This window comes from Thalassophryne amazonica, chromosome 10 (genome assembly GCF_902500255.1).
Source record: "Thalassophryne amazonica chromosome 10, fThaAma1.1, whole genome shotgun sequence".
NCBI lineage: Eukaryota > Metazoa > Chordata > Actinopteri > Batrachoidiformes > Batrachoididae > Thalassophryne > Thalassophryne amazonica.
This window is the reverse complement of record NC_047112.1, coordinates 5,965,236-5,986,330: the sequence shown is the minus strand read 5'-3', so window position 1 is coordinate 5,986,330 and position 21,095 is coordinate 5,965,236. Positions and strand designations below refer to the sequence as shown.

Below are 21,095 nucleotides of genomic sequence, written 5' to 3'. Positions count from 1 at the left end.
TTTTCAAAAAAGCTGGGACAGTGGTATGTTTACCACTGTGTTACATCGCCTTTCCTTCTAACAACACTCAATAAGCATTTGGGAACTGAGGACACTAATTGTGACTGTCATGATTGGTTATAAAAGGAACATCCCCAAAAGTCTCAGCCATTCACAAGCAAAGATGGGGTGAGGATCACCACTTTGTGAACAACTGTGTGAAAAAATAGTCCAACAGTTTAAGAACAGTGTTTCTCAATGTTCAATTGCAAGGAATTCAGGGATTCCATCATCTACAGTCCATAATATAATCAGAAGATTCAGAAAATCTGGAGAACTTTCTACATGTAAGCGGCAAGGCCGAAAACCAACATTGAATGCCCGTGACCTTCGATCCCTCAGGCGGCACTGCATTAAAAACCAACATCATTGTGTAAAGGATCTTACCGCGTGGGCTCAGGAACACTTCAGAAAACCATTGTCAGGTAACACAGTTCGTCACTACATCTACAAGTGCAAGTTAAAACTCTATCATGCAAAGCAAAAGCCATACATCAACAACATCCAGAAACGCTGCCATCTTCTCTGGGCCTGAGCTCATTTGAAATGGACAGACACAAAGTGGAAAAGTGTGCTGTGGTCTGATGAGTCCACATTTCAAATTGTTTTTGGAAATCATGGACATTGTGTCCTCTGGACAAAAGAGGAAAAAGACCATCCAGATTGTTACCAGCTCAAAGTTCAAAAGCCAGCATCTGTGATGGTATGGGGGTGTGTGAGTGCCCATGGCATGGACAACTTACACATCTGTGATGGCACCATCAATGCTGAAACGTACATCCAAACGTACAACACATGCTGCCATCCAAGCAACGTCTTTTTCAGGGACGCCCCTGCTTATTTCAGCAAGACAATGCCAAGCCACATTCTGCACGTGTTACAACAGCGTGCCTTCGTAGTAAAAGAGTGCGGGTACTAGACTGGCCTGCCTGCAGTCCAGACCTGTCGCCAACTGAAAATGTGTGGCGCATTATGAAGTGCAAAATACGACAACGGAGACCCCGGACTGTTGAACACCTGAAGTCGTACATCAAGCAAGAATGGGAAAGAATTCCAACTACAAAGCTTCAACAATTAGTGTCCTCAGTTCCCAAATGCTTATTGAGTGTTGTTAGAAGGAAAGGTGATGTAACACAGTGGGAAACATACCACTGTCCCAGCTTTTTAGAAATGTGTTGCAGGCATCCATTTCAAAATGAGCAAATATTGGCACAAAAACAATAAAGTTTATCAGTTTAAACATTAAATATCTTGTCTTTGTGGTGTATTCAATTGAATATAGGTTGAAGAGGATTTGAAAATCATTGTATTCTGTTTTTATTTACATTTTACACAACTTCACGACTTAATTGGAATTGGGGTTGTACTTGAAACCCAAAATTCATTAAAAAAAGTCATTTATAAATGTCAGAAATGCATGATTTTTGGCACATAGAGCTTTGACCTCACAGTATTAATGTACAAAAAATTTGATTTGGAGAGTTTTAGGGTTCTTGAGTTTTAAGATACGAAGGTTTGTTGGAAGTATGTACTGAAAGGACAGAAGTTCTCCTGACAAACTTACATACATATCATGATGCTTGCACCACCATGCTTCACTCAAAACCTGGATTAATCTTTTTAGTCACATAGCACTACTATTATTCTGAACACTACTGTAACTTCCAGTTGTGAATAAAGGATATTTAGAATGGCTATTTTTATTAGCAGTAGTTACAGTTGTCTGTATAGATATTATTAAACAGTAAAATGTCACCCATCGCCTTTCAACCGGTCACATGACTGTTGGCCTTGGGTGACCAGTGTTCATCAGTCAGCCTTTGTTTTCCCATGTGTTACCACACCTTTAATCAGCACCTCAGGAATGCTGTGGGGGGAGGGGGGGTCAAGAGGTTGCAAACCCCCTCTAAATCTGCCACTGGCCTTTGTGTTTTCAATCTTAGTTGTTATCTCTATCTTCTCTTCCTATCATATTCTCCTCTCACCATGTCATTTTTGTTTTCCACAAAGATGGAGAGCTTCTTCAGGAAGGAAACCGCGACCAACAGCAGCTCTTCATCCTCTAGGTCCAGAATCTTTACCAGCATGTGGACAATGCTTTTGTTCCTCATCTTCAGCTCAATGCGAGTGTCTTCGGCCAGGTTCAGCAGCAAATACAAAGCAACTGGAGAGTCAAAACACAGGCAAAAAGCTCTGAATGAAGTCAGACTAACTGGTAAATACATTGGTACTGTATATGTGTAAGTGATGGTTTGATCCCTAAGCACACCTCTGAGAAACTTCTCCTGTTTGACCAGGATGCTCTGGTACTTCTTGAAAGATTTCTCATATTCCTTGTTCAGGCTCTGGTTCTCATGTGAAACTGGTCAAAGAACTAAACTCTTACAAATCACATTATTCCAATGTCCACACAAAACCTGAGGCTCATCATGACTCTTCTGATTTAAGAGTAATTTTAGAAAGTAATTTTGTAGCAGAAATTTGAGACAATTATGTGAAAAGAGCATTCTTCTTCTTCTGCAGCTCGTCTTGCCAGAGGTCATACCTCCTCAGCTCATGTTCGATGATGCTCATGCACAGGGCCCCAATCTTAAAGTGTGTGACCAGGCTGTGGAACTTGGAAACACTAGAGGAGAAAATTAGGAGGTTGAGAGAAAAAAAAGGCTTCCATTTATTCACAAGTGGACTTCCAAACCTGAAATCATATTTAGGATTCCAGCTGAGAGCTGTCATTAAAATGACCCTATCTGTCGCCCCTGAAGTAGTTTACAGAGTAAACTGTCAAAGTCAAAACACATTCAGTCAAACAGGACGTCTCGGTTCGACTCTTAATCAGTCCAACCTGATGTGATTCACAATCCAAACAGTGTAACGTGCAGATGGAAGAGGGCCAAGAATGACGATCAGCTTTCAGACGTGCACGTCTCTGCTCAGACTAAAATCAGTTCTGACACACGTTTATGTGTTATTCCAGCGGAGGATAATTTTTGTGTTTCCGAAAGCGCAGCTGGAAAGTGAAACGTCAATATCAGACATGTTTCCAAAGTCAAATGACTACTGTGGGAAATGAAGAAAGCTGCCAAAACCGAAGCAAAAAGCAAATGTTTCCCAAATTCAGCGCTGTTATAATTTATGATCTGAAATATTTAACACAACATAACTTGACAGATATTATGGGAACGTGGGCACAGTATGTACATATCTATGACAAATATGACAATATCTGCTTATGATTACCTTCACTCTGCTATTCTTCTACATTTCAGTATCAACGTCAAGCTCAATGTTTTACCCAGGTTGAGACTAGCCTGAAGACATGGAGATATGCTTTGGAGAGAAGGGGAATGAAAGTCAGTCGGACAAAACTGAGTACATGTATGAATGAGAGGAAGTCCAGTGTAAGAGTGCAGTTACAAGAGGTGATTTGTGACATACCGATATCTCCAAGAGTGAAAGGGAAAGTTCACAAGTCGTTGCTTTGCCGCTTACTGTTGCCTGCTGTCACTTGTACCTAATGTGACTGTAGCTTTAGAGATGGTGACGCCAGAAAAAAGACAGGAGGTGGAGCTTAAGATGCTGCAATTTTTGGGGGGGGAGTTATAAGGATGGACAGAATTAGGGATGGAAATATCAGATGTATAACACAGGTAGAACAGTTTGGAGACAAGGTTAGAGAAGCAACACTGAGGTTTGCAAATGTGCAGAGGAGGGACCCAGGGCATACAGCGAGAAGGATGCTGAGGATGGAGCCACCAGGCAGGAGGAGAACAGGGAGGACAAAGAGGAGGTTTATGGATGTGCTGAGGGAGGACATGCAGGTGAGACAGAGGAAGATACAGAGGACAGGGTGAGATGGAGTTGGAGGATCTGAAGCAGCAGAAAAAAGAATACGAGGTCTGTGAGAAAAGTATCGGACCTTTTTATTTTTTTCAAAAACCATATGGATTTGAATCACGTGTGATTGCATCAGCCAAGCTTGAACCTTCATGCGCATGCGTGAGTTTTTTCACGCCAGTCGGTTGCGTCATTCGCCTGTGAGCAGGCTTTGTGTGAGCAACGCGCGGAACTCCGCTCCTCTTTCCATGACAAAAACTCCTGTAACAGTGGAATGTGCCGTTCATTTCTAAACTGAACGCTGTCTATGTCGTCTGACTAGCACAGGAATTGTGAAAAGAAGTGGACATCAGCACTTTTTTGGCACATTGAGACAGACGTGCGGAGGAATTCCGCGCGTCGCAGTGGAGCCGCATGGCGCAAAGCAACGCCGTGATGAAGCCTCACAGGACATGTTGGGGCATGTCCAGCTCATGCACAATTTCTCGGATAATCACACGACTGAAAAGCAACCGACAGCCGTCTGAAATCCACCTGAAAGCCGTCCTGTGAGACCAACACGGAGGTGGTTTTGTGCCACATAATGAACGGCTCCGTGGCGCGTCCCTCCGCTTTTCTTTCCATGAAAAAAACTCCTGTAACAGTGGAATGTGCCGAAAAAGTACTGATGTTCACGCCTTCTGCCTTTTTGTGAAAGTCAGACGACGTCCCGGATCAACAAAGCCAACACGTTGGAAATGATCTGGTTGTTTCAGCCTGTCGATCGGTGCTCGGACCGCAGCGCGCTCTCAGCAGTTGTGGGCGGTCTTTAAACTGTCTGGATCACTCCTTAATCTGTGTAATCCCCATAAAATCGTCCCTGAAAGCCATATTAATTTTCCGAACGGTGTCCACCTGGAGGTCTCTCACAGTTTCTGGAAAAAAATTGATGCAGCAAAGCTCCAAATCATTCAGACATTTATTCGCAATAAAAAAACGACGAGAGGGGTGGACCAGTGCTCACACAAAGCCTGCTCACAGGTGAATGACGCAACCAACAGGCGTGAAAAAACTCACGCATGCGCACGAAGGTTCAAGCTTGTCTGATGCAATCACATGTGATTCAAATCCATATGGTTTTTGAAAAAAATAAAAAGGTCCGATACTTTTCTCACAGACCTCGTATGTGTAATTCTTTGAAATGTGGGCATCTGCACAATGATTTGAAATGTGATTTGTTAGGTTAATAACAGATTAAATACATGAACAACTCTTATGGGCCACTGCGAATCAGAACCAAAGACCGGATTAATCCCAAAGAAATTACTTATGTTACAACTGTACAGATGAACAGAGACAGACGTAGACAGGAGGAGTAGCACATAATAAAAATAACCACATAAGGAGAAAATAAAAAGACAAACACCCAAATAAGACCTTGTACGAAAACCTCTGAGCCTGAATTACTGGAAATAATGGATTTATTGTGCATTCTGAGAATAGAAGAGTTCTTGCACAAATGAGTAGCAATTAACAGACATGTTATATCAGTAGAAAAGGTTATTATCAGTTGACTATATTAGTAATGAAATGACCACAAGTTAAAGATACTCTTAATTGGGATTTTAATAATAATAATGATGATAATAATAATAGAGCCTTTATTGTCATTGTACATATTTCACACATACAGAGAAATTTGTCCTCTGCATTTAACCATCCTAATGGCAGTTAGACACAATCCAACCACTAGGAGCAGTGGGCAGCCACAATGCAGCGCCAGATGTAGCCATGTAGAGAGGCAGAGAAAGGAGAAGGCCCTACATAAGCATGCTTTTTTTTTTTATTATGGGTGGAAACTGGAATGCCCGGAGAAAACCCACACAGACACAGGAGAACATGCAAATGCCACACAGAAAGGGTGGGAAGTGATCCTACAGCCTTCTGCTGTGAGGCATCAGTGCTAACCACTAAGCCTCTGTGCTGCTTTAAGGGATATAATCATAATGTTCTGCAAATAATATTATGTTCAATGTCATTTTCTCACCAAAACACATTATAAAAGGCTTGGAAATGCATCTCTGAGGGCATAAGGACGTAAACTTCATCAAGCCCCACCCACTGCATTGGGACTGGTTTGTTCAAACCTGGGTTGGGCTATGATTGGCCTTTATAATCTATAACGCATTAAATTAATCGGAGTTGTGAGAAACTCAGATTATAGGCAGGTGCAGAGAAACACTGCCCCCTTCAGCAGAGAATTGTTAAAACAATCCTACAGTAACAAAGTCTGTAGAGAACATGAAAGGTCCTTAGAGACCCCAGGACAAAACAACAACAACAACAACAACAAAAAAAACAAACAGTTTTTTGTGTCTCTTTAAGAGTCAAAGTAAAAGCTCACTGCAAAGTCATGTGAACAGCAGATTGAGGGAAATATCAACTTGAAGCATCCACGTGGTTTTCCTAAATTAAAAAAAAAAATTAAAAATCCACCAACATCATTTACCTGGAGGAGCAGAAAAAGACAGCTGATGGCTGTTGCCAAGCTCTGTTTCCAGTCCTCCCTCAGGACTCTAGCCAGGGCTGCCAGGACCGTCTCTGTGTCCAGACACACATACACAAATAAAGAGACACAGAAAAGACCTGTCTGATTGGGGGACAGACGTTAGGAAATACAAAGTAGGTCTGTGTGGAAGTCAGTCAGTGTCAGACTGAGTGCAGAGACGTGCAGCTGGAGGTTAATGTAAAGAACTGTGGGGGAATGCGATGAGGTCGGAGGCACCTGGGGATTCTGAGCTATCGGTGCTTCTCAACATAAAGACGTGCGTCCCAGGGTTTGTCTCCTCTTTCCAAGCTGACCCCAGGCCTCTCAGTTCACACGAACACTCAGCTCTTATCAACACTGGACCACTTGATGCAGTGCGACAGACAAAGTGACCCCACGGTGCATTATGACACATACAGATGAAACCTTTCTGTTTCACGGCGGCTGCACCCGATGATGGCTCGGCGCTGCTGTCAAAGAAACAGACTGGTTGTCACGAGAGAGAGCAGAACTTCGGCCGAGCTGTGTTTTCTTTTGAAATGGACAAGTTGATTAAAGGACACTTCATACGGTACAGTTAGTGTTTTGAGGAGTCCTCCCAACAGAAAAATACAGTGTTACAACATTCCTGCAAGCAGCATGTTGAAAACGAGAGAGTGGACCTTCCTTTCAGAAAGTCAACTAATTTTAGATTTCCTTGGGATTATGTGCATCAACCTCAGTGTGTCACGGTTTCTGTTCAAGACTCAAACAAACATCTTCCCAATTTTCTCAAAAAAAAAAAAAAAAAATCTGTTCATTATTTAAAAAAAGGTCAACTGTGTAATGTGGAAATACTAATGTCCTGGTACTGTTACTTTCTATGGCTTTCCTCTGCAAACAAAGCAAACTTACAAATATATTTGACCCACAGACCCACACATTCCACAGCGTTAGTTCAGTGTTTTATCCCTGGTTCATCCCTCCCAGCCAGCTTGTGTAGACAGCAGGTATAATCATCCTGAAACTCAACTAATTTAAGAGCATACGAGGTCTGTTAGAAAAGTATAGGACCTTTTAATTTTTTTCAAAAACTATATGGATTTGAATCATGTGCGATTACATCAGACAAGCTTGAACCCTCATGGGCATGCGAGAGTTTTTTCACGCCTGTCGGTTACGTCATTCGCCTGTGGGCTGGCTTTGAGTGTTTTTCCTGTGCCGCCGCACCGCGCCGGCTGCATCCCAACACGCGGACCCGTCTTCACGTCTTTCATTAATAAAATCTCCTGTAACAGTGGAATGTCCGGATAAACTGCTGATCCCGACCTCTTCTGAGAGTTCTCTGTTCTCTCACGACGTCCTGGGTCAACAGAGGCTTAAATTTGGAAGCTTTCAGCTCGAAACAGGCAGACAGCGGCGGCTCAGGGAGCATCGCGACGTCCCGCTCTGTGGGCAGTCCTTAAAGCGACAGCAACAGTCCATAATCTCTCATCAGCCATTAAAATTTTCACAGAAAACCAGCTGAATTTCTCGAATGGTGTCCACTTCGATGTGCCTCATAGTTTTTGAAAAGATTTTGATCAAGCAAAGCGCCAGTCTCTCAGGACGTTCTCAGACAAAGAGATTCCGACGGGAGGGGTAGACCACTCCTCACTCAGAGGCAGCCCACAGGCGAATGACGTAACCGACAGGCGTGAAAAAACTCATGCATGCACACGAGGGTTCAAGCTTGTCTGATGTAATCGCACGTGATTCAAATCCATATAGTTTTTGAAAAAAATAAAAAGGTATGTTAGTTTTATCACAGACCTCGTACAATGAGCTTGAAATGTCTAGCTGTTGATGACGTTTCACCACATCAATCAAAAAAGGAGCTTTACTTTGCCTATATAATGGCCCATAGACATGTCTGCCACCTGTTGGATGGTTAGTGCAAGATGGATCATAGAAAATGTTTGTAACTACAAAAGCAATACATACGTACATACGTTAGGGATATATATGTGTGTGGATGTGTGTGTGTGTGTGTGTGGGGGGGGGGGTATGTGCAGGATAGTATGATTACAAACACCTGTGGTACTTAGCTGTATCTTGGTTGCCACCTGCTGAATTCTGTGCACCGTGTATGCTCTGCTTACTGCCTTCAAGACAGCGTCAGCTACCAACTTGAGCTAGCAACCACAGTGATGCCCACTATGTGGGAAAATATGGGACAGGATATTCACCAGCATGGGAAAGAAAAACCAAAATTAAGGGCCCCTTCACAGATAGCACAAATAGGTACGAAACACGACGAAACAGCCTGAAACAGCCCAAATGTGCGAACCCCGAAAAAATTGAGCCCACTTCGGGAGGGACACAAGGCTGGACAGGTGCACGATACAGCGGACAGCTGGAGCTAGAGTGTTGTGTGTCGGGGGGTGTGGCTGGAGGTTTTGGTGTTGTTTTCTTTTCTTTGCTCCTCAGGTGGCATGGAAGCTGATTTGTCTGTGGAAAAGAAGGTGCTGGCTGAAGAATCCTCACCCTCGTCAATATCATGTGAGGCACCTGGGACTGGTGCTCACGTGCAGCCCTAAAGACTTTCAGCTGTAGCAGATAATTGGATGGCGTTCTGCTTTTAAGGCAGGTGTGAGCCAAGCAGAACTGCCGGGAACTCGACCTTGTGATGTTCGTTTGTGAGACGCTGAGGACCGCACCTGGGTTTGACACAATAAGCCTGTGAAGCAAGGAAGGGTGAGGACACATGCTGTCAGCACACAGTAAAGGTAATTAACTGTTGGATTAATTGTAGATAATAACTTGATGTTTTGCTACATAGTATACGTGAAATTGTGATGAGAATGGTGTGGCTTGCTTCTCACTGTTGTGGCGTGCAGGATAAGTGATCCTCCACTTATTGTGAGAAGCTGCTCATGTGCATAAAGATAAAAAGTATAAACCTTGATGTGTTGCTGATAGCATGTGTTCTGTGAAAGAAATTGCTATAATAGCTAACGTGCCTCACATCTTCTGTGCTTCAACAGAGAATCAGTTTGTCGTGTCCACCTGGGGGGGTGTCTGTTTGATGGTAGTGAGTCCAGGAGCATCGGACTTCTCTCCCCGTGAACACTGGAGAGCGTGCCAGCAGTCACTCCTCTTGAAGGACATTGGGTTGGGGTTTTTTTTGTATGATTTATTTAGGCACAGGTGAAAAATAATTTTTTTTTTGTTGATGGAACCGCTTCTTGGTTATTTTTAGTGCTGGGTCCTGTCTGACGCAGGTTCGCTCCTCAATCTGCGTCGACACATAACATAGAGTGCCTTATTTGAGAAAGTGGCGACATGATGAGTCGAAAAAACATTCATGTGACTCATGGTGCCATCTTGGGTTCAAAATACCATTCACTGTTAATCTGTCTGCATGTAAATCCAGATATTTTATTTATTTATTCACTGAAAATGCCGGGTTGTTGTGCATTTGGAGGCACAAATAGACACAATAAGGGCTTCGAGATGTACAGATTCCCTTCAGATCCAAACAGAAGAAAAATTTTGAAAAAAACAGTCAGCTGTATGGGATGGAAGCGACTTCATCATTAAAATTTTGAGAGGTAAATTTATTGTTCAGTCCTATGTACATAAAACTCAACTAAACCATCATCGTATAAACCAGATATAAACACAGTCACGGGACATAAAAGTCCCAAAGTTTTTGTATTGTTTTCCAGGTAATAAACATCATATGTAACGGATTTTGTACAACGGATTTTGCGCTCACATCAGATAAAATGTCCCGTCTGATCACAATGTATTTCCATTAAAAACCCCGAGCAGTCTGGAGCGCGCAGAGTGACAGGGGTACAAATTAACCCTCTGGGGTCCGAGGGCATTTTTTGGACAGTTCGCTCGCCTGGCATAAATGTTTTATTATTGCTGTTAACAGCTCTCCCTGCATCCCACAATCAAGTTTTATGTCTCTTTTTTTCAGGACAACCTGTGCTTTCAGAATATACGTATATGTTTTTGTTGTGTTTTTTGTTGTGTTTTATAAGTGTAATAAAGGTTTACAATCAAAAATAGGCAAGGAAAAAATAAAGGGAAAAATAATTTTCCACACACATTTATTCAAAACACACAGCAAACTATAATAAACAACTGTTTTGACACTTTATAAAGGTAATTTGAGGTCTTGTGTGAAAGAAACAATAAACACAAATGAACATTTTGAACAATACAGTGGTCCCTCATTTATCGCGGGAGTTACGTTCTAAAAATAGCCCGCAATATGTGAAATCCGCGAAGTGGCCAGCGTTATTTTTTACAATTATAATAGATGTTTTAAAGCTGTAAAACCCCTCACTACACACTTTATACACTTTTCTCAATCAGGCATGAACGTTTTCTCACTTTTCTCTCGTGTGTAAACACTCTCAAAGTTCAAACCTTAGTAGAAAAATAAGACCAACCTGTTTTCAGGCCCAAACATTTGTTTGAGAAATAAAAATAGAACGTTTTCCTATAAATAATTATGATGGCTTTTAGAACTAACGAATTCAATTTTAATGATCAACGTACGAGATTGGACACATAAGAAATTATTAATAGTGACTGACCAGTATTTCACAGTTCCTCTGATCGCGCCTCTTCGTCCTGGCGCCGCTGCGCTGTCACGTCTTTTTCCACGGACTCACACCTCACTGTAGGTGTCTTTTTCCAAGTGTAGAACACAGTTATGGGGAGTTGTTGGCGTTCTTTTTTCTTCTGGGCGAGAAGATTCTTATAAACAGACACGCAGAACACAATGCATGTGCTCTCCCTTCGCGGTGTTGCGACCGGCTGCTTGATGAACACAATGCGCTGTAAAAAAAAAGCATGCAAAATTGGACTAAAAAAAATCCGTGAAACAGCGAGGCCGTGAAAGGTGAACCACGTTATAGCGAGGGACCACTGTATATACAAAATGTTCTATGCATTTTGTTGTCCATTGATATGGTAAACAGTGCTTTATGCAGAGAAAGCAACAGAGTTATCCAGTAACATTCACATGCAAACTAGTGGAGCAATCCTGATAGTTACACACTCTTTATTTGAGCACGTGAAATTGTCATCAGAGGCTCTCTGTCTGCTCCTGCTTTCAGTGATCACTGTGTGTAATGGCGCAGGGCGCACTGAGTATGTACTAATAGTATGTACTCATTGGAGCACCCAGGGGTCTATTCAAATGGGCCAGCTAGAAAACGATCTTTGACTTTTCGCGTGAGGTAAATTTGATTTGATTCATATGTTTTTACGTCAGACAAGCTTGAACCCTCGTGCACATGCGTGAGTTTTTTCACGCGTCGGTGACGTCATTCGCCTGTGGGCAGGCCTTGAGTGAGGAATGCTCCACCCCGCCCATCGGAATCTCTTTGTCTGAATAACCGCTGCAGATGGCGCGTGTTGCTTTATCAACATTTTTTCTGGACCTGAGAGGGATATCCGAGTGGACACTATTCGAGAAATTAAGCTGGTTTTCGGTGAAAAGTTTAATGGCTGATGAGAGATTATGGGGTGTTTCTGTCGCTGTAAGGACTTCCCACAGAGCGCAACGTCGCGCAGCGCTTCCAGGCGCCGTCGTCGGCCTGTTTCGACCTGAAAACATTCTAATTTAAGGCTTAATTCACCCAGGACGTCGTGAGAGAACAGAGAAGAGGCCGGCATGAGGACTTTATGCGGACATTCCACTGTTTAAGGACATTTTTTAATGAAAGACGTGCGCGCAAATTCGCCGAGTCGTTTCTGTGACGACTCGGCGAATCTGTGTGCGCCGCGACAGGAAAAACACCTCTGTGTTGAAAACCATTTGTAAAATTCAGGCGGCTTTTGATGGCTTTCAACAAGTGAGTAACTGAGAAATTGTTTAACAGCTTGGGCATGTTCCAACTTGTCCGTTAAGGTTTCCAACGGAGGTGTTTTTCCTGTCGCGACCCCCCGCGGTCGGGTCCAGCCTGACATGCAACTCTGCCCACACGTTCTTTCATTACAAAATGTCCGTTAACAATGGAATGTCCGAATAAACTCCTCATGCCGACTTCTTCTGAAAGTTCTCTGTTCTCTGACGACTTACTGGGTCAACAGAGCCTGAAATGTGGAAGTTTTCAACTTGAAACGGCGAGACGCTGCCGCCTCAGAGCGCAGATCGCCATCAGGCGCCGTGGGCCATCCTTAAAGCGACACTACCAGACCAAAATCTCTCATCAGCCGTTAAAATTTTTACAGAAAACCAGCTGAATTTATCGAATGGTGTCCACTCAGTTGTGCCTTACAGTTTTTGAAAAAATTTTGATCAAACAAAGCAGCAGTCTCTGAGCCATTCCTAAACAATGAAAAAACGACGAGAGGGTGGGCCACTCCTCACTCAAAGACTGCCCACAGGCGAATGACGTAACTGACAGGCGTGAAAAAACTCTCGCATGCCCACGAGGGTTCAAGTATGTCTGATGTAATCACACGTGATTCAAATCCATATGGTTTTTGAAAAAAATAATAAGGTCCGTTACTTTTATCACAGACCTCGTATCATTCCAAAGTTATTTAGAATTTTGTAAAGCTTGGTCTCAGCCATCGTATACGATGGCGTCAGCCCCAGAGGGTTAAAGTTCAGCTTAGACACTCGCTGATTTGAGGAAAGTGGGACCGGAGTCATTTCTGTGATTAAAAAAAGCGTTTGTTTTTTTCATACCATGTTCAGACTCTGAGCTGCAACATGATGAGCACCTGTTAAATCAGACACAAAAGGCTGTGATTTGACACTTTTCTGCTTTCACTCCTTCGTCTGCTATCATACTTTAACAGTTTTTACAGTGCGCACACTGATTAAAAATGGATCAGAAAAGTCTGCACATTTACAACAAAACAATTGGTCCAGCAAGCGGCACGCAAAGGAGAGACACAGGGTCATGTGAACCGGAGCTGATGTGGGTGACATGACAGTCAGATCACCAGAGTGTTCACATGAACAGACGGTGCTTTTCACATGGAACAGCCTGCTGGTGTGTGCACTGAGCAGCCACTCCACCCCGTGGCAAAGGTGAGATGCTTTTATGTATTTCCACCTGAGGACAGCACGCAGTCATGCGCCTCACGGTGTATAGTTGTAAGGTCATGTGTAAATGTCACTTATATACATGCTGTCAATATTCTTGAGCCGCTTAGGTGGGTAGGGAGAGTTTGCATGGGATAAAAAGCTTTTAAATCTACCATCCCTGGTTCTCAAGACCAGGCACCGAAGTGGCTCTACTCTTCTTTTTTAGATATACTTTAGTATACACTAGTAGAGTTCTACCTTCGAATTGGTATGTATAATAGAAGATATACCTTACTGAATTTTCATGTCCTTCAAAACACGGTACGTGTTCTCCAGTTGCGACTCACGGGTCCAGAGATCTCAACAGCTGCAGCTGTGGACAGACACACCAACTTTTTCATCCAGCTCTCAGTAGAGTCACTCTCTGTTTCTGTGTGCTGTGATTATTTATTTTTAGTTATGGGTTGTTGTAGTATTTATTTATATACTTGTCATGGCATTGTTCTCTGTGTTTATAATGTGGCAAGTTGTGTGGACTGAGCCATCATTTCCAGCTGTCAGTGAGTCTCTGGCCGGCGATCAGCTGTTAGGTGTCTTGCGGTGCTGTGTGCGGTCAGACGTGACTGGCCAGTCCCCATGTAATCTGTCTGTAGTGTACAGAAATATCAGCATGTCATGCAAGTGTTCTCCCCCCCGCACACCACATGTATTGGAGCGCAGGGGGCGCAACAGACATGTACACACATGTGTAGCAGGGTTGGGGAGTGGGGAGAGGGGGGCGCGACACAATTGCGATACACACACACAGCATGTGTGCTGCTTGGCAACATCACAGTCGTGGGGGCACTTAGACAAATTTCACAGCCAGCTCGAAAGTGGTCACCTGCTCACTATTTTTGTGCTGAATGCGTGAATGGCCTCACATTTCCTAAGTGCTCCACAAGTGGTATTGGATGTTTGTGTGTGTCACCTGGAATTTGGCCGACACCTGGCGCGAGAGGGACCAAATGGGCTCTCACAGGGCAATCTCTGCCTTTCAACCACTTGTGTGCACGAATAGATGTAGCGACAGGTGTACAAGGTGTTAGAGGTGGCTCCGGTTTTTCATGAATGGCATGCAATTTCTCCTTCGTGCACTAGTTGGCTTCACTCGTGCTGTGTGTGAAGGGACCCTAAAGAGTGGCTGGGAATTGTTTTAGCACTTTTCCTCTCTACAAATTAGTGACATCAAAGTCTAAACACTGTCCAAGAATGTTTCAAAACCTATTTTTAAAAATTGTAGCAGACTGTATCAAAGACATGCTGAACACTGGCACCTGCTGTGCATCCATATCAAATTATGAATGTCATATCTGAAGGCAGCAGTCGGTGCAGGATCTGTTTTCCTGGACAAACTAATGTGGGCAAAAACAACCACTTTGGTGGAAGTAATAACAGGGTTGTTTAGGGAGTAACTACAAAATAACTTCTGTAGAACTGAAAATACACAGATGCACAATAAAAGCAGTAAATCGGGGGAGAGAAACCATTGTGGAGGAGTTCCTCCAGGTTGTCAGAGTTACGAGTCTGAAGATCAATCAATCAATCAATTTTTTTTTTATATAGCACCAAATCACAACAAACAGTTGCCCCAAGGCGCTTTATATTGTAAGGCAAGGCCAAACAATAATGATGTAAAACCCCAACGGTCAAAACGACCCCCTGTGAGCAAGCACTTGGCTACAGTGGGAAGGAAAAACTCCCTTTTAACAGGAAGAAACCTCCAGCAGAACCAGGCTCAGGGAGGGGCAGTCTTCTGCTGGGACTGGTTGGGGCTGAGGGAGAGAACCAGGAAAAAGACATGCTGTGGAGGGGAGCAGAGATCGATCACTAATGATTAAATGCAGAGTGGTGCATACAGAGCAAAAAGAGAAAGAAACAGTGCATCATGGGAACCCCCCAGCAGTCTACGTCTATAGCAGCATAACTAAGGGATGGTTCAGGGTCACCTGATCCAGCCCTAACTATAAGCTTTAGCGAAAAGGAAAGTTTTAAGCCTAATCTTAAAAGTAGAGAGGGTGTCTGTCTCCCTGATCTGAATTGGGAGCTGGTTCCACAGGAGAGGAGCCTGAAAGCTGAAGGCTCTGCCTCCCATTCTACTCTTACAAACCCTAGGAACTACAAGTAAGCCTGCAGTCTGAGAGCGAAGCGCTCTATTGGGGTGATATGGTACTACGAGGTCCCTAAGATAAGATGGGACCTGATTATTCAAAACCTTATAAGTAAGAAGAAGAATTTTAAATTCTATTCTAGAATTAACAGGAAGCCAATGAAGAGAGGCCAATATGGGTGAGATATGCTCTCTCCTTCTAGTCCCCGTCAGCACTCTAGCTGCAGCATTTTGAATTAACTGAAGGCTTTTTAGGGAACTTTTAGGACAACCTGATAATAATGAATTACAATAGTCCAGCCTAGAGGAAATAAATGCATGAATTAGTTTTTCAGCATCACTCTGAGACAAGACCTTTCTGATTTTAGAGATATTGCGTAAATGCAAAAAAGCAGTCCTACATATTTGTTTAATATGCGCTTTGAATGACATATCCTGATCAAAAATGACTCCAAGATTTCTCACAGTATTACTAGAGGTCAGGGTAATGCCATCCAGAGTAAGGATCTGGTTAGACACCATGTTTCTAAGATTTGTGGGGCCAAGTACAATAACTTCAATTTTATCTGAGTTTAAAAGCAGGAAATTAGAGGTCATCCATGTCTTTATGTCTGTAAGACAATCCTGCAGTTTAGCTAATTGGTGTGTGTCCTCTGGATTCATGGATAGATAAAGCTGGGTATCATCTGCGTAACAATGAAAATTTAAGCAATACCGTCTAATAATACTGCCTAAGGGAAGCATATATAAAGTGAATAAAATTGGTCCTAGCACAGAACCTTGTGGAACTCCATAATTAACTTTAGTCTGTGAAGAAGATTCCCCATTTACATGAACAAATTGTAATCTATTAGACAAATATGATTCAAACCACCGCAGCGCAGTGCCTTTAATACCTATGGCATGCTCTAATCTCTGTAATAGAAGATGAGTGTGACTCCTCTGATCTTCTCCTGGATGTCCTCGTAAAGCAGATCCACATACTCATTAATGCTGTTGATGTTGGGCTCCTCCTCCAGCTGGAGGGAGATGCAGGTTAACACTCTGAGCTGGGAAATAGTGCAAACCAAGACCTGATCCAGGAGCAGACCAAAGTTGAGGCCTAATTGTTGTTTTGTTTTGTTTTTTTTTCATTGTAGTTTTGGATCAGGTCTTCCCATAAATATTTGTACATTAAAAAAAGGTTTGGGTTTTCATGCTATTTGAGCACTTTGGAGGAATTTCACCACTTTATTTTAGAAAAAAAGTACTTACACAATTGACTGCTCAGGTGTTTCACACCCTCATTAGTTTAGTCACCAGATGTCGACTGACATGTGGCTCAAATATCAGTCCATGCAGAGAGGACACCCACATCCAAAAAACATGAAAGGCATGCTGGATCAAAAGAAATTATACCAAAAATAGAAATAGAAGGATCGTGTTTGTGTTGGATTGTTGATGTCAGAGCAGCAGGCAGAGGCTTTACCTCGTTGAATGGTATGTTTCAGCTTTCACATAAAATATTTGTACCATTGAACTCATAAACATTCATCATTTGTATAATATGCATATGTGGCAGACATGAATGAGCGAAGCTCATCAGCATCTCACCATGTCATTTAGGTCCTTCAGACTTTATTTTGAGTAAATGCTTCAAAGGAGCATTAGCATGGCAAAAACCTTTCAGCTGCTGGGGGGGCTCTGCCCCCCATACTCCCCACCTTTTTAAGCATTTTTCTTTTTTGCTTTTCAGCTGACCCCCCCACCCCCAATTACAGCCCTTTTAACCTGCTGCCACTTTAAGCATTTTTTTTAACTTTTTATTTTTAAAGCATTTTTTTTAAATGTAGATGTAAATTAATATTCAAAGTTTTCAGCTAGTTGTCAGTAGGGCTGTACAATATGGCCAAATTATCGTATCTCAATATTGTCATATAAATTGTCATGTAAATGTCACTTATATACATGCTGTCCATATTCTTGAGCCGCTTAGGTGTGTAGGGAGAGTTCCCATGGGATAAAAAAGATTTTCAACCTACCATCCCTGGTTTTCAAGACCAGGCACCTAAGTAGCTCTACTCTTATTTTTAAAAAAAGATATTTAGGTGTACCTTAGTAAACACTAGTAGAGTTCCACCTTAGTTTTGGAATGTATAATAGAAGTAATACCTTACTGAATTTTCATATCAGTATGATATACAATATATGACTATGATTTGACACAAAGTGCAGCAACAGTGAAAATTAAACATTCTTAAATGTTTTCTCTCAAAAATTCTTGAAAGGGTAGTTGTAAAACAGCTAACTGATCATCTGCAGAGGAATGGTCTATTTGAAGAGTTTCAGTCAGGTTTTAGAATTCATCATAGTACAGAAACAGCATTAGTGAAGGTTACAAATGATCTTCTTATGGCCTCAGACAGTGGACTCATCTCTGTGCTTGTTCTGTTAGACCTCAGTGCTGCTTTTGATACTGTTGACCATAAAATTTTATTACAGAGATTAGAGCATGCCATAGGTATTAAAGGCACTGCACTGCGGTGGTTTGAATCATATTTATCTAATAGATTACAATTTCTTCATGTAAATGGGGAATCTTCTTCACAGACTAAGGTTAATTATGGAGTTCCACAAGGTTCTGTGCTAGGACCAATTTTATTCACTTTATACATGCTTCCCTTAGGCAGTATTATTAGAAAGCATTGCTTAAATTTTCATTGTTACGCAGATGATACCCAGCTTTATCTATCCATGAAGCCAGAGGACACACACCAATTAGTTAAACTGCAGGATTGTCTTTCAAACATAAAGACATGGATGACCTCTAATTTCTTGCTTTTAAACTCAGATAAAACTGAAGTTATTGTACTTGGCCCCACAAATCTTAGAAACATGGTGTCTAACCTGATCCTTACTCTGGATGGCATTACCCTGACCTCTAGTAATACTGTGAGAAATCTTGGAGTCATTTTTGATCAGGATATGTCCTTCAATGCGCATATTAAGCAAATATGTAGGACTGCTTTTTTACATTTGTGCAATATCTCTAAAATTAGAAAGGTCTTGTCTCAGAGTGATGCTGAAAAACTAATTCATGCATTTATTTCCTCTAGGCTGGACTATTGTAATTCCTTGTTATCAGGTTGTCCTAAAAGTTCCCTAGAAAAGCCTTCAGTTAATTCAAAATGCTGCAGCTAGAGTACTGACGGGGACTAGAAGGAGAGAGCATATCTCACCCATATTGGCCTCTCTTCATTGGCTTCCTGTTAATTCTAGAATAGAATTTAAAATTCTTCTTCTTACTTATAAGGTTTTGAATAATCAGGTCCCATCTTATCTTAGGGACCTCATAGTACCATATCACCCCAATAGAGCGCTTCGCTCTCAGACTGCAGGCTTACTTGTAGTTCCTAGGGTTTGTAAGAGTAGAATGGGAGGCAGAGCCTTCAGCTTTCAGGCTCCTGTCCTGTGGAACCAGCTCCCAATTCAGATCAGGGAGACAGACACCCTCTCTACTTTTAAGATTAGGCTTAAAACTTTCCTTTTTGCTAAAGCTTATAGTTAGGGCTGGATCAGGTGACCCTGAACCATCCCTTAGTTATGCTGCTATAGACGTAGACTGCTGGGGGGTTCCCATGATGCACTGAGTGTTTCTTTCTCTTTTTGCTCTGTATGCACCACTCTGCATTTAATCATTAGTGATCGATCTCTGCTCCCCTCCACAGCATGTCTTTTTCCTGGTTCTCTCCCTCAGCCCCAACCAGTCCCAGCAGAAGACTGCCCCTCCCTGAGCCTGGTTCTGCTGGAGGTTTCTTCCTGTTAAAAGGGAGTTTTTCCTTCCCACTGTTGCCAAGTGGTTGCTCACAGGGGGTCGTTTTGACTGTTGGGGTTTTTCTGTAATTATTGTATGGCTTTTGCCTTTCATTATAAAGCGCCTTGGGGCAACTGTTGTTGTGATTTGGCGCTATATAAATAAAATTGATTTGATTTGATTTAAACAAAACAGTAATAATACCACACTCATTTTACACTCATCATAAGGTTAGGATACTGTGCCCTCCAAAAGTATTGGAACACTTGGAATTTCACACATTTTAATTTCTGTGTAGGCTCTCAGTTGTCCAGGTGGTTTCCATAGTAGAGAAGCTTGAATCTTCGACTGGACTGGGTTGCTTGACGCGAGGATGTTTCGCTTCAAATTGCAGAAGCTTCCTCAGCTAAAATTCTTGCTCTGGAAGTCTGACTTCTGTCTGACTCTTTTAGAGAAGAATAAAACAGAAGTCAACAAAAGCTGGAGTTTTAAACCTAACCAGACCCCTCCTAGTGAGAGGCAGACTGCTATAGGCTAGTGACTAAACAATAGCTCTAATTAGCAACTATTGTGCTCTAGTTAGCACACCTAATGACAGGACAGCTGTCCCCAGGGGCAGTCCTGGAGGCGGGCCAACCGGGCAGCTGCCTGGGGCAGCATCGCAGGGGGGCGGCACGAGCGTGGGGTAAAAAAAAAAAAAAAAAAAAAAAAAACAGGGTGGGGGGGGGTTGTCCTGACGGGGGAGTTCATGGTTACGTTATGGCAGAGTGCCCCCCCCCATCTCACCTCTCGCGTTACGTGAGCAACGCTGCACAGTGCAGAGTTTGTGCAGGGGGAGGGGGGAATCATTCAATGTTTGGACGAGGAGGTGGTTGAAACGGAGTAAGACATAATCATGGATAGGAAACGATCAAAGCCATCAGGTGCCCAATTTCGATAGAAAAAGAAAGAAGAAGAGGAGAAACGAGCAAAGGAAAAAGGTATGTATTGATTTACGTATTCCTGCAGCTTCACAGTGCTTTAAACAGTGTCAGAGTTTAATAGCGAAGCAAAGAGTGCAGCAAAACGAGACGAGTCATTGGATAAATGCTGGGCTTTGTCCCGCCCATCGGACGCTCAGCGTGTCTGGGGTCTATGGGGCAGTGGGCGGGCCTCGGAGTTTCTGCATGATGATTGGATGATCTGTCTGAGGCTGAATCCCTTTTTGATTGACAGCGAAATGAGCGAATCAGCGATCTTTTGGTGTAAACATCCGTGGGAGCATTTTTTAATTTTCATTCTGTTCTGAGTTGAACCGGAGACTTTCTTAATCCTCTTAGCGGCATTTTCTTTGTTAAAAACGACTAGCGACAAATCGAGCTTCTATTTCTGGTGGGGTTTTTTGTAGCTGCTTGTGTTTGGAGACTGACTTCTATCACTCTTTCTGTCTTCTATCTCAGTTTCTGTTCCTACCGAGCAGCGGGTGCTGCTGAGCTCCTCCACCGTCACAAAGCGCTCACAGGCGGACAAACTTCACACTAGCCTCGCGCCAGTCCCAGCTAGCGAGCTAGCTAGGTAGCAAGCTGCACATAATGGCAGACAGTTTGAATGTTGTTGTGGATTTTGGCAAAGCCATTTCATAGTCTTCCTTATGAAGAAGCCGTGGCTGCTGTCATGACTTCAGCTCTCAATGGTTTGCAGGCCAAAGTTAAAGCAATAGCCCCCAGGTCAATGTTTGTGCATTGCT

At 42.7% G+C, this 21,095-nt stretch overlaps 1 protein-coding gene across 1 annotated transcript in view; it reads right to left on the bottom strand.

Moving 5' to 3' along the window:
* kifap3a (kinesin-associated protein 3a) overlaps window positions 1-20,119 on the bottom strand; it is a 50,897-nt gene extending 30,778 nt beyond the window's left edge. Inside the window, 8 exon segments of the mRNA XM_034180779.1 lie at window positions 2,025-2,203; window positions 2,309-2,404; window positions 2,547-2,665; window positions 6,362-6,385; window positions 6,387-6,453; window positions 14,954-14,993; window positions 16,473-16,595; window positions 20,108-20,119. Of these exon segments, the coding sequence (XP_034036670.1) occupies window positions 2,025-2,203; window positions 2,309-2,404; window positions 2,547-2,665; window positions 6,362-6,385; window positions 6,387-6,453; window positions 14,954-14,993; window positions 16,473-16,595; window positions 20,108-20,119 (660 nt within the window).
* Between the last annotated feature and the right edge of the window lie 976 nt (window positions 20,120-21,095).